General features: G+C 49.3%; 1 protein-coding gene across 1 annotated transcript in view; it reads left to right on the top strand.

The window, feature by feature from the left end:
• Positions 1-1,906: 1,906 nt before the first annotated feature.
• The window catches only part of ATRN (attractin), a 173,494-nt gene continuing 161,189 nt past the window's right edge, over positions 1,907-14,211 (top strand). The window contains exon 1 of the mRNA XM_034064576.1: positions 1,907-2,251. Within this exon, the coding sequence (XP_033920467.1) occupies positions 1,974-2,251 (278 nt within the window). The 5' untranslated portion in view covers positions 1,907-1,973. The remainder of the gene's footprint in view (positions 2,252-14,211) is intronic.

Genomic DNA, 14,211 nt, shown 5'->3' with positions numbered 1-14,211 from the left:
GAGGTTGGCCACAGCAGCTGATGAATCCTCCATTAGCTTGGCTGTTGGCTTGCCACGGTGTGAGAACTCTCCCTTCCTGCTGGAGGAGCTTTCAAAATGCTTGATTTAAGAGAGTTAAAGTTTGCTTGATAAACACCAGCCATCAACCAGTGCATAGATCTGATTATGTTAAACTGAAACAGGGGAAGTTCAGGTTGGACATAAGGAGGAAGCTCTTCCTTGTGAAGGTGCTGGCACAGGGTGCCCAGAGAAGCTGTGGCTGCCCCATCCCTGGCAGTGCTCAAGGCCAGGTTGGACACAGGGGCTTGGAGCAGCTGCTCCAGTGGAAGGGGTCCCTGCCCGTGGCAGGGGTTGGAGCTGGAGGAGCTTTAAGCTCCCTTCCAACACAAACCAGGCTGGGATTCTATTTTAGTTATTTGGTAGTAAATCTGGCCCCACTCCAGCACCTCAATGTCTCCCTTGTAGTGAGAGGCCTGAAGCTGAACACAGGATTCAAGGTGCAGCCTCCCCAGTGCCTATCACAGGGGCACAATCCCTGCCCTGGCCCTGCTGCCACACTGGTGCTGATCCAGACCAGGATGCTGGTGCCTTCTTGGCTGCCTGGGCACACACTGCTCATGTTCAGCTCCATCAATCCATGTCCTTTTCAATGAGCTGTTTCCAGCCACCTTTCCCCAATCCTGGAGCATTGTATGGGGCTGTTGTGTGCCAAGTGCAAGCTGTTTGACACCTAGCACCTCATACAGCTGACCTCAGCCCATGGATCCAGCCTGCCCACATAACGCTGCAGAGCCGCCCTATCCTTCAACACTCCCACCCTACTTGGTGTCAGCTCCAAACCCACTCAGGGTGCACTCGATCCCCTTCTCCACATAGAATCATAGAATGGTTTGGGTTGGAAAGGACCTTAAGATCATCCAGTTCCAACCCCTCTGCCATGGGCAGGGACACCTCACACTAAACCATGGCACCCAAGGCTTCATCCCAACCTGGCCTTGAACACTGCCAGGGATGGAGCATTCACAACCTCCCTGGGCAACCCATTCCAGTGCCTCAGCACCCTCACAGGAAAGAATTTCTTTCTTACATCCAATCTAAACTTCCCCTGTTTCAGTTTGAACCCATCACCCCTTGTCCTGTCACTACAGTCCCTAATGAAGAGTCTCTCCCCAGCATCCCTGTAGCCCCCTTCAGATACTGGAAGCTGCTCTGAGGTCTCCACGCAGCTTCTCTTCTCCAGGCTGAACAGCCCCAACTTTCTCAGCCTGTCTCCATACAGGAGCTGCTCCAGCCCCTGAGCATCCTCGTGGCCTCCTCTGGACTTGTTCCAACAGCTCCATGTCCTTTTTATGTTGAGGACACCAGAACTGCACACAATGCTCCAGGTGAGGTCTCATGAGAACAGAGCAGAGGGGCAGGATCACCTCCTTTGACCTGCTGGTCACACTCCTTTTGATGCAGCCCAGGATACAGTTGGTTTCTGGGCTGTGAGCACACATTACAGCCGGATCATGTTCATTTTCTCATCACCAACACCCCCAAGTCCTTCTCCTTGGGCTGCTCTGAATTCCCTGTTGCCAACAACCCCATTTAACAACACTGTGGCTAACCCCGATCCCTGCAGACACCACCAGTGCCCGGTCACCACCGTCAGGCTCAGCCCTATGGGGTGCCGAGCCCGCGGGGACACCCCCAGGCCGGTAGGGGGCGCACTGATCTCTATGCCCCCGCACCGCAGAGCTGCCCTGCACGGCGCCGCTCTCTCCACCCCACTCTCTGCTCCTGCCAGCGGGGGTGAACGGCAACCCGGCCGCCGGCGGCCTGCGTGCGGGTGACGTCATCGGCTGCGCGCTCCTCCCGTCCCCCCTCCCCTTCTCGGCCACCGTAGAGCGGCGGGGGCCCCCCCCTCGCCGGCCACCGTCCCGGGAGGCTCCGCGGCGGATGCTCCGCGTTGTCCCGGCCGCCCCTTCCCCATGGCTCGGAGGGGCCCGGGCTGGCGGGGCCGGAGGCCGCCGCGGCTGCCGTTGGTGATGATGATGATGGTAATGGTGATGATGATGATGCCGGCGCTGCCCGGCTTGGGCCCCGCTGCAGCCGCCGCTGCCGCCGCCGCTGAGGAGGTGGCGGCGGCAGCGAAGGAATGCGACAAGCCGTGCGCCAACGGCGGGCGGTGCCAGCCGGCCAGCGGGCAGTGCGAGTGCCAGCCCGGCTGGGTGGGCGACCAGTGCCAGCACTGCGGGGGACGCTTCAGGTGAGGGGCCTGGGGGCGGGGGGGACGTTATGGGGGGTATGGGGACGCTATGGGGCGTGCGGGAGTGCGGGGGGGTGTTAGGGGTTGGGTAGGAGGAGTGTTCCTAGGGGTTTAGTGGTTCTGGTTCCAGCTGCCCCTAGGGACACTTAGGGGGAAAGGGGAGGTGGATTTGGGGTCCGCGCACCACCCCCTGCTCTGTTTAATCCCCTCCTGTGAGGGCAGTGGGGCTATGGGTATAGGGAGACAGGCTGCGGTGAGGATGAGGGTGCAGGTGGGAGCGCATGGAGGGGACAGCAGCGGTGTCAATGGCTCTGGTGGAGGCTGCCAAGGGGCAAGTCTGAGGGCAAGGAGGGGATCGGGGGTGTAAAGGGTTGAGGAGGAGACAACAGGGATTTGGGTGCATAAAAGGAGCGTGTGGCTGTGAGGGAGCAGGTTTGAGGGGTGATAGAGGGTGATGGGAGTGCATAAGGCTGGGTCTGTGGTGGGCAGTGGATGGGGCTGCATGGGAGAGGTCGGGGAGCAATGGGATGTGGGATGTTTGTACCCGAAAGGGGTGTTTCTGAGGGGACAGTTTTGGGTGCTGGGGTTGCAGAGAGGTGACAGGGAGTAGTTGAAGGGGCTGTGGCTGTGTTGGAGAAGGGGTGTGGGTGTAAGGCATGGGGTGGGTGGGGATCTGGGCGTGATGGACTGTGCAGGGCTGAGCCTGGGGATGATGGGCTCTGACTGTAAGTGGGTTTGTTTGCAGTAGGTCTGGAGAGAATGTAGGAGGGGAGGGGATGGGGTAAGGGGATGTATTTGAGGCAGCAGGGTTAGGTTTGGGGTTGGGAAGTGTATGAGCGGATGAAGGATGGTGGGTGGATGTCCCATGCCCCATCCCTGGCAGTGCTCAAGGCCAGGTTGGACACAGGGGCTTGGAGCAGCTGCTCCAGTGGAAGCTGTCCCTGCCCGTGGCAGGGGTTGGAGCTGGAGGAGCTTTAAGCTCCCTTCCAACACAAAGTATTCTGTGAGTAAGGACTGGTTTTGTGTATGGAGATGGATGCAGATGGGAGCAGTGAGGAGTGGGTGCTCTCGGTGGAGGACAGTGTGGGTGTGGGGCCAGATAAGGGAGAAAGATAGACGTGGGGATGGGAACTGCATCTGTCAGGGAGCAGTTGAGGTGGGAGAGGAAGGGCAAGCAAGCAGGTGCTACGGCTGGGTGTAGGCAATAGGAGTGTTACAGGGGTTTAAGCAAGCTCATCGTTGCAGATAGCTTAAGTAGGTGTTGGTTTGGGGTAAGGGCAGGTTTGGGAGAGGTAGACGTGGGGAGAGAAGCAGCATCTTTAAGAGGACATCTGGCATGTGGGGAGAGGAGTGTGTGCTGGCTCCTGGGGAGGGACAGTGGGAATAACAGGTTGGTGGAGGGGAATTCCCTGCTTTGCTGGAGGATAAGGCCAGAGCTGGGCAGCTGGAGGGCATCAAGCAGGACAGGTGTGATGTGAGGGCCCTTTGTACTGGTGAAAGTGATCTCTGGGCTCTCCGATCCTGGAAGGCTCCTTGCTTGCAGTGCCAAGGCCAGTTTAGGTGGTGATGGGATGCTTAGTTGGGTTGTGTGCCTGATGCCTATCCCATAGGATGAGACATTGGGAATGTTCATGGGAACAGGCTGTGGAAATGCACTGAAAACTCAGGTTTTCAGTGGAAGGGGTTGCTGTAAGATGGTTACTTGCTTTGCTTTTATCAGCTGTGGCAGCCAGAGAGCCAGTGTGTTTGTGTGCGTTAGGAGAATTCCCTGTGCAGGGCTGGTTCCTGACGAAGAAGGAAATGAAAAAAGGCTGAGTATTGAAGGTAGTGATTGCTTTCTTAGGGAGCTCCTTATGGAAAGTACCAAGCACCCTGCAGCGATGCTCCCTGTACATCTGGGGGAATGAATGCTGCCTGTATAAGCCGGATTCCTGGAGGAAAACCACTTTGTATGCTTTAGGAGTTGAGGTTTCTATTTACTTACTAGTATTTATTTGACAGGCGGTAGATTTGTGTGTGAGCAGCTAATTTGAAAGGAGTTTAGTGTGGAAATGATGCCAGGCTAAGCAAGCCCTGGAAGTCGAATGTGTTTTAATGTGTTTTTTGTCACTGTCACGATAAGAATTTGCTTCTAGTTGATGGAGAGCATTGTGAAACAGCCACTTACCTGTTACATTCCTCAAGCGGTTTAGGCTGTTGGGCACTTAAAAGAGACTTAGATTTGAATATAGGCAGAGGCTTCGTGTCTGAATGGTAAAACTGGTGCTGTTGAGTAAAAGAATTGGTGTATGTGTATTGCTAAAGGCCTTTTATTTTTAGCTTGGTATCTATTGTTCTAAGGCTTCTTGTTTGTTTGTCACATATAATAATGGTCTAAAATGGTAACTGAAAACATAATGCATGTTTTTCTCTCTAGGGGTTTTACTTAGCTGTTCATTTATTTATTAGGGAGCTGTTTTTAAACTTGGAGCTCCCAGATGTGCAAACAAGTGTGTTTAACAATGTTCAGAGCTCTGCAGCCACAACTTTCACATGAGTTTATTCTATTTCTTGTCAAAATGGCACTGGAGGGTTGTTCTTTTGGGGCTTGGTTATAAAGAGCTTGGCTTTAAGTGTTATTAGATGCAAATGGGAAGTAGAAGGGCAGGTGAAAATTGTTTAGTAAGTGTGGTATGTTCCACATGCTTATCTGCTTGCCTGAGAGATGTAATTAAGTTTTGGCATGGTAATCTTCCTGTCCTGATCTAGATGTGTATGATGACTCGATTTGTGGCCTTGACTTTATTTACATTGAATACTGAGGTTGTGATGATACAACTTGTGCTTCGCTGACCTACTAATCCTGCATGTCTTCCAGTTTTAGCTGTGAAGAGAGAGCATCGTAGCTCTGTGTCTCCACTAACATCGTTGTATCTCCACTAACATTCTACTTGCCTTCTCCATTGGGAAAGTCTGTTTATTTAGACTGCGGTCAGAGAGATAGGTAACAAACCTGGGGTGGCCAGTTTCCTTCCTTGGTTCATCCCAACCACAAAAGGGGGTCATGTGCTGTTCTTATGTGGATGTGCAGGGTGTTTTTAAGCTCGTGTGGCATGCTGAGATTTCTTACAAAGGAAAGGGCAGAGCAGAAGTGTACCTGCATGTGATCATTCTTGGTGGTAGGCATGGAAAGCATTGACCTCTGCACACATCAGTGATGCTCTTGAGGGGGCAGAAGATTGAGTTAGGAAGGACTCGAGGTGATTTCCTTGTGTTTAAGGTGTGCAACCAACCACCTGAGTTCTTTAAAGGCGAAGATCTTGGTTTTAAAGGAAGCTGAAGTAGAAAACAGGGGATGTGCCTGATGCGCTTGTGTTTTCTGTTTCTGCACAAACCCCCAGCAGGCTTCTGTGCAGGCTGGAGTCTGCTGCAGGTCAGTGGCTTCAAGCTGGAAGAGGAGAAGCTGTCTGCAGGGAGGGATGAGAAACCTCCCAGTCACAGAGCTGCAGCAACACGCTGGAGATAACATTTCCAAGCAGGGAGAGCTCAGGAGCACCATACTGGAGAGTGAACTTGCCAGCGTTGGGTGTTGTGCAGTCAAAAGGATGCTGCAAGCCTGCAGACCACGGACTCTTCAGTGTGCTTTCTGTAGCTCAGTGACACAACCTCTTGTCCTGCTTGAATTGGATTCTTTCAGCCAGCTGCCTCATCCACAGGCAGACAAAGGATGCTGGGGGAGGTAAAGCCCAGCTTAAGAAATGACCACTATTTTACATAGATTTACTGGCCAGAGACTGGATTCACAAACACAGGCTAGTGCTTGGCTTCTGGACCATTAATTGTGTGTGGATTATGTATTTATGCATAGAAATGGCAGTTTGGTATATGATTGTAGCTGAAAACATGTTCAAGGCTGAGTTGGATGGGGCTTGGAGCAACCTGGTCTAATGGAAGGTGTCCCTGCCCATGGCAGGGGCTTGGAACTGGATGAGCTTTATGATCCCTTCCAACCCATTCTATGATAATAAACCACAAATGATTCCAGAGAGCTGTTTCTTGTGTGTAACAGCACTACTCCTTTCATGGTAATACTTTTGTGGGGTTTTTCTTTTCTGAGGTGGGAGATAGAAAATGCAAAGCAGTGCTTAAAATGCAGCGTGACAGTTGGAAGGGGAGGGAAGAAGAAGATGAGTGTGTCTTTTCAACTATCGTCTTATTAATTTAATGGAGGCAGTTATGGGCTGCTGATTGAACATTAGTAAAGAGTTGGTGGTAATAAAGTGTCCTTGGCCAAAGAATATTACAGTGAAGAGGGATTTTATCTCTGGAAGATGTGGGTAAATCAGAACTTGAGAGAGTTGCTGGCAAGAAGCTATCACAGTTGCAGTTCTTCAGTGAATGGGAGCTTTTGGTCAAAGGGTGGTATACACAAACCCCTTCTCTTTACAAAGCTATGTGAGGCAGTTTAAGGCTTTAGGGAAGCCAGGAAAGTACAGAATATATCCTAAGGATGTAGGCAGTTTGAACCAAATCAATTTAGTTGCTCAAATTAGATGGGAGTGCTGCGTTTGTGCCTGATGCCCCATTCTATTTCTCTTTTCATTAGCACTTTATCATGCTTTAAAATGATCTTTCCCTTCCATGTTGCTGTGTGAAGGGCTCGCTCAAATGTTGTGCACTGGTACTAAAAGAATAAGCCATTCAAGCAGGAAATACTTAAGCATTATCAATTTAAAAGAATACATTGGGGGGGGGAAGAACCTTTTATGTGCTTCCATTTAGTTCTTGGAAGCATTGTTTCCAACTCTGGATTTATAATCTTGCTAGGTGTGTGCTTTTATATCTGTCTGACATTGCTGTTTCTATATATATGTATTTAAATGGCCTGTTCATTGAGAGAGAAACTCGGGGCTAATATTTCTTGTGAGTTCCCACTGTTTTATTGTTTCTCTGGCTGATTTATTGGACAGTGATGTTTTATTAGGGCCATTTGAAGAACAAAAAATCCCTGTGAAATAACTCAGCATTGTTGAAATATCTGCTCTGTTCGACACTTCTCGCCTTGCACTGAGCAGCCAGCATCAATATCTGAATTGCATGAGGCTTTGTTAATGTTTGCAAGGAGCTCACTTCTTACCATGGTTTTTTCAGTCTGCTCTATAGCAAGGAGTGGTATATATAGTGGTAAACTCAGAACAGTAAGATAATGCAGTGCTAGATCCCTCCTGTCATCTCTGCTTCATGCACATCAAATGTCTTCAGCACTGGAGCATTAGTTAATGGAATTAATGAGCTGCTCATGGTTTTAACCTGTGGGGGAGAGGAGTGAGTAGCATCCAGCTGCTGTCTTCCTGCTGAGCACTGGGACCTCCAGGAGTAGTGCAGGTAGAGGATAACATTGCTGTGCCTGACAGGTACAGGAGCACAGCACTGCCTCAGACCAATGCCTCAGACTTGATCCTAAGCATCTCCTTTCCTGCAGTGGTCAATATAAGAGATTTCTGTCTTGTTTCTCTATGACTGAATACTGGGGAGCCGCTGCCTGAGTCAGCTTAGAGGTTGTCAGACACTGCTCTAGATTTTTCTGTTGCTTCTTTCATTATGGATCTAAAATAATCACAGAATCCCAGCCTGGTTTGGGTGGAAAAGGAGCTTAAAGCTCATCCAGCTCCAACCCCTGCCACGGGCAGGGACCCCTTCCACTGGAGCAGCTGCTCCAAGCCCCTGTGTCCAACCTGGCCTTGAGCACTGCCAGGGATGGGGCAGCCACAGCTTCTCTGGGCACCCTGTGCCAGCGCCTCAGCACCCTCCCAGGGAACAGCTTCTGCTGCTCATGCTCTAGGGGTGCAGCCCAACACACTGCTCATGTCCAGCTGGGTGTTTGTTGCCATCTTAGTCAATTTACATTTAATCCAAATAACTCTGATTCAGATATCAAGAAAGGACTGAGGGTAACTCTGTGCTCACAGAACTGGCTTTTCCTTTTGAAGCATTCAGGAGCTTGGACCAGCCATGCTTTTATCGTGCTTCCTGATAAGGTTAAATAACATTTGGAATGCATGTGACAGATTTCACTTTCCTGCCTTGTTCCTCTGAAGCCTTCATGAGCACTCGCATTGAAAACCATGAGCTTACTGTGCCTAACGTAAGGGTCTATGGAGAGGCATGCTGAAAATCCTCTGTGTATTGAGATAATGCTGCTGCTGACCAAGCTGTTGTATTATTGCATTAATTTATGATGCCCTTGGGTGCTCTTTTCTTAAACAGCCAGTTTCCTTGAAGGATTTTTTCCCATTTGAAGTCCCAAGCACAATGCTTGGAATTAGCTTCTTGATCTGGGAGAGCTTTGCTCTTTCCTCCTGCACACAAATGTGCCCAGCACGTAGCTCTTTAGGAGCTCTTCAATCCCATCTTCTAAAGCCTAGTGCAAAATACAGTGAAAAGTGCAGAAGATGGGATGGAGAATGATGTGATTTGGGAGGTGAAACGGTGTTGGTGGAGCTTTGAGTTGCTGCAAGCTGGAATTCACCCTAAGAAGGACCGTGACAATTTCATTGCAGTACTTTGTTCTTATAGAGCCACATGCCAACATCTGCCACTGGAACCACTGCAGAGCCTTAAAGCAGGGCTGGAAAATTTGATAATCAATTTTACAGCGTGGAACAGAGATGGTAATTTGCTGTGTGCATGGCTTTGAATCAAATGCTCATTTAGTCACTGAAAGACTGAAGCAGTAATGATGTTTGCTTTTTGTTTCCTGCTTTTGTTCCCTTGCTTTGTTTGGGGCTGATGCACATGGAGTTCCTTTGGAGTCTACTTGAGGCTGTAATAATGCCCTTCCCTCCCTTTGCTTCCAATAAATATTTAGTTGATAGAGATGCAGCTTGCTGTGAGGGTTTCACTGGATGTGCCTGTGATACAGAGCATGGATTGGGTTTGTGGAACCTGAAATCCTTGGAATGAACAAAACAGAAGGGCTCTGTCCTGATTATGGAGTTGTGAAATCATTAAGGTTGGTAAGAGATTGTAATTGCACACAGAGCAGCCTTCATGTGCAAATCTGATAGGCTAAATCTGGTACATTGGAGCAATGAGGGAATTCTTAGAATAATCTCTTAAAGAAAATGGACTTGGAGTTTTGGGCTGATAACGGCCTTGGTGCATCTCACATGATGAAGAATCATAGAATCCCAGAGAGGTTTGTGTTGGAAGGGACCTTAAAGCTCCTCCAGCTCCAACCCCTGCCACAGGCAGGGACCCCTTCCACTGGAGCAGCTGCTCCAAGCCCCTGTGTCCAGCCTGGCCTTGAGCACTGCCAGGGATGGGGCAGCCACAGCTTCTCTGGGCACCCTGTGCCAGCGCCTCAGCACCCTCCCAGGGAACAGCTTCTGCCTAAGAGCTCAGCTCAGTCTCCCCTCTCTGGGGCAGGTTCAAGCCATTCCCCTTGGCCTGTCCCTCCAGGCCCTTGTCCCAAGCCCCTCTCCAGCTTTCCTGCAGCCCCTTTAGGCACTGGAGCTGCTCTGGGCTCTCCCCTTCAGGAGCCTTCTCTTGTCCAGGCTGCCCCAGCCCAGCTCTCTCAGCCTGGCTCCAGAGCAGAGCTGCTCCAGCCCTCGCAGCAGCCCCATGGCCTCCTCTGGCCTCTCTCCAGCAGCTCCACGTCCCTCTTGTGCTGCTGCCCCAGAGCTGGAGCAGGGCTGCAGGGGGGGTCTCCCCAGAGCACAGCAGAGGGGAAGAAGAATTTACATGTGTTACTGATTGGCTTAGCAGTTTTCATGCTAAAGAAGAGCAGCTGATCTCTAAATCAGACTGTAAGAATCACGCTCAGCACACTGCAGGATGTAGTTAAGGTTCCTGATACTGCTTGTGGCTTAGTTTGGTAAGACATGTTTCTTGTGGCAGCATCAGATTGAGAATTTCCAGTTCTCTGACAATGCAGAAGTAGGATTAAGCTGCTTTAGGGGTGATCATGCTTGTGGAGGCCCATCTGAGTGTTTGAACCAAGGGTTTTCCAATGTGTAAATTCCCTTTTTTTCCCTATCATGTCTGCTGAGCTCATGGTTGCAGAAGAAACAGCATTGCTGTACACCACACATCTCAGGTGTGCTTCTTGCATGTCCAGACCATTCAAATAGGGGTTGATGCTTTGTGTTATATGTCCTTTTAGGGTGAAAATTAGCTGTAATGTCTCTTACCATTAGCCAGTGCCACCGCTCAGACTGTTGCAGGGTGTGTAACACAGCTGTGAACATCTCAGCTCTTCTGTTATTTGTCTTCTCTTTCCATTTCCCATCCAATGTTTTTAATTTGCTGCCTTCTATAATGCAAAAGGACACAAAATGAGGAAGGCAGCTTTAGGAAAGCACCCTTTTGAAGACTTGCTCATTAGTCAGTGTTTGTCCTGCATGGAGAGTTCATACCCATCGCCAGGGTGGTGCTTGTCTACACGACATGCAAGGAGATGGATTAGCATCTTCCTGTAAACACCTTCCATGAGCTCATATGCAGAAGGTGAAAACTATTTTTGCCATTCAGAAAATGGAGTTTGGGTTGAATATTCTTGCATTATGAAGGCAAAGAATAACCGCGTCCTCAATTACTCTGCTTCTAAAGCTGTAGTAGTTTCCATCCCTGCTGTTTTGCAGTCATTAGTATTGCTACGAGGGAAAAAATTACACCTCCAGTGGATTTAGCTTTGAGTTGCTGTTGGTATAATGTAGAGCTGTGGATTGAGTGGGGTTTTTCTCCCCCTCCCCACTATTTCTTTGTGCATGTGTCATTATATTCCTCCTTTCACCGTGTTATAATGCTCAAAGTGTTGCTATTTTGGCGCTGCTGCCAGATATTTTGCATGTAATTGCTTTATCTGGAGAAAACCCCATGATTGATGTTCACCCTGAGTGCAGTTTGTGGATTTCATTGCTTGCTATGACTGAGAATGTGGTTGAGCTCTTCTCAAATAAACTTTTCAGCATGGATTTGTGAAGGTTTCTCCTGTAGCAGTGTGCAGCACCTGCCTCTTTAATGATTCATTTACACCACTGATACCTTATGAATGCAGAGTGGAGAGTGTCATGGGAAGTTTATAGCGATTCCAGAGGTTAGGATCTCTGATGGTTGCTTTTGTTGCAGGCTTTGAGCTGGTGTGGGATCAGCAAAGGCGTGCCAAGAGATAAAACTCCTAGCTATTACAAGACCTGAGATGCAGAGTAGCCTAGGACTGAAGTGCTGACTGTGCAAGTCTGCAGTAAGAGTAGTAAAATCAGGGACAACTTTGGTGTTATTTGCCATCAACTAACTCGGTGCTCCTAGAAAAGATATTCCACTGTATCCAAACTGCGAGAGACATTGAGATTGCTGGTCTGCTGGAAGAGAAATATTAGACTCATACAATCCCAGCCTGGTTTGTGTTGGAAGGGAGCTTGAAGCTCCTCCAGCTCCAACCCCTGCCATGGGCAGGGACACCTTCCACTGTGCCTATAGGCCCTTGTCCCAAGCCCCTCTCCAGCTTTCCTGCAGCCCCTTTAGGCACTGGAGCTGCTCTGGGGTCTCCCCTTGAGGAGCCTTCTCTTGTCCAGGCTGCCCCAGCCCAGCTCTCTCAGCCTGGCTCCAGAGCAGAGCTGCTCCAGCCCTCGCAGCAGCTCCATGGCCTCCTCTGGCCTCTCTCCAGCAGCTCCAGGTCCCTCTTGTGCTGCTGCCCCAGAGCTGGAGCAGGGCTGCAGGGGGGGTCTCCCAAGAGCACAGCAGAGGGGCAGGATCCCCTTCTCTTTTATATTCTGAATAATAAAGTAGGAAATAATGACTTTTGAGGGCAGTGATGGTTCTTTGATCCTTTCATTATTTTTCAGATGGAGATTAGGAACAAGCATATTTGAGCAGTGGCTTTTAGTTTTGTTGAAAAATTTGGAGCTGGATTTATTGTTGTAGAAGGCACTCTGTTCAGTTTTGGTCCCAGCTGTACAAAAGATATAAATGCATATATGTATAAAAGATGTGGATGTGCTGGAGGGGGTCCAGAAAGGATCACAAAGATGATCCAAGGGCTGGGAAGTGGGTGAGGAAAGGCTGAGAGAGCTGGGACTGTTCAGCCTAGAGAACAGGCAGCTCAAGGAGACCTTGTCAACGTGTTCCAGTGTTTATAGGGTGGCTGCAAAGAAGATGGAGACTCCCTTTGGACAAGGACTCCCATGGGAAAGACAAGGGGTGATGGGCACAAGTTACTGCTGGGGAGATTCCGACTGGCCACAAGAGGAAAATGCTTCCCAATGAGAACAAGCAGCCATTGGAATAATCTCGTCAAGGAAGTGTTGACTCCCCAATGTTGGACACTTAAGATTGGGCTGGACAGGGTGCTGGGCCATCTAGTGTAGGTGATGCTTTGCCTGGAAAGGTTGGACCAGCTGGTCCTTGAGGTCCTTCCAATCTGGGATTCCAGGATTCTATGATGCTATGATACACTATTTCCATATGCATTTATTTATAGGTACTGCCTGCTTGCTTGACAGTATGTTAGTGCCCTTTTGTTAACTGATTGATTTATTCCATTCAGACACGTAACAGGCACATCTTTAAATCTGGGTCACTTGGTGTCTGTTTCTCACAAGCACAGGTTGCATCCATTCGTTCGAGTGAGTGGTTTTCATTTTGGGAATGGGAATGGGTGTTTAACTGTGCCCTTGTTCAACTTGGGGAGAATGAATCATTTTGAGGAGGTGTTGAAGTGGTTCAGAGTCAGAAACAGAACTTGACTCTCCGCCTATGCACATGCATCCTAAAACATCCATAGAACGTTGCTGGAAGTTATCTATATGTATTTTTACCAGTGGATATTGCTGATCTGAACTTAGAATCATGGAATCATTTAGGCTGAAAAAGACCTTAAAGAACGTTATTTTACCTAATTTTTTATGGCTAGCCCAAAGAAAACTTGGAGCTCTGTAAAACAACATTAAAATAGTAATTCTTGCATCATTTTCAGCTATTCTCAGTAACTTGAACTCTTGATGATTTCTGGGGGAGCAACAGATAATACGTGCGTGATTCCCTAATGCAAATGGTGTAATGATTTCTCTGCAGGTTTGGTGTTTGCGTGTGAAAGGATGGGGAGTTGGATTGCGGGTGGAAAACGGGGATGTGTGATCCAGCTGAAAAAGATGTGGCTTTGTAGCCTGTAATGTTTCCAATGGCACCTAATGAAGAATAGAAAGGGAGTAAGAGGATGTAAGTCCTGAAAAGGTGAAGGGAATGAATGAATGAGTGAATGAATGAAGAACTGCCCAATGCTGACGCGCTGGTTGATTTTGTTAATCTGGAGAGGGGCTTTGGACAAGGGCCTGTAGGGACAGGCCAAGGGGAATGGCTTGAACCTGCCCAAGAGAGGGGAGACTGAGCTGAGCTCTTAGGCAGAAGCTGTTCCCTGGGAGGGTGCTGAGGCGCTGGCACAGGGTGCCCAGAGAAGCTGTGGCTGCCCCATCCCTGGCAGTGCTCAAGGCCAGGTTGGACACAGGGGCTTGGAGCAGCTGCTCCAGTGGAAGGGGTCCCTGCCCGTTGCAGGGGTTGGAGCTGGATGGGATTTAAGCTCCCTTCCAACACAAACCTCTCTGGGGCTCTGTGATTTTATGACTGCCCAAACTGAAATCCCTTCAGGGCTTTGGTTGCTGTGGGTAGACTTCCGGAGAAGAAAATGTGGGTTCCCCTTATGTAACGCCAGCTGGAAAGGAGGTGTGATGTGTTCTGGTAGCTTGAATATAGAGAGCAGCTTTTCGTCTTTGTCCATGTTTCCTGGTAAAGTCTTCTTTCAGGCAGAGATACTTAGATATTATACTGCTGTAAGTTGTGGGAGTGTCTCCTCTGAAAGACAAGGATGGTCTCAGAGCCAGTGCTGCTTCCACTCAATCCTCAGTTCTGCCAAATTCCAAGGACCACCATATCAGTTCATTTGTGTTCTACTTTGACGACGTTTGGAGTGAAGCTGTCACATTGAT

Source organism: Melopsittacus undulatus, chromosome 7, assembly GCF_012275295.1.
Source record: "Melopsittacus undulatus isolate bMelUnd1 chromosome 7, bMelUnd1.mat.Z, whole genome shotgun sequence".
In the NCBI taxonomy this organism is placed as follows: domain Eukaryota; kingdom Metazoa; phylum Chordata; class Aves; order Psittaciformes; family Psittaculidae; genus Melopsittacus; species Melopsittacus undulatus.
This window is presented reverse-complemented; position numbering and strand designations above follow the sequence as displayed.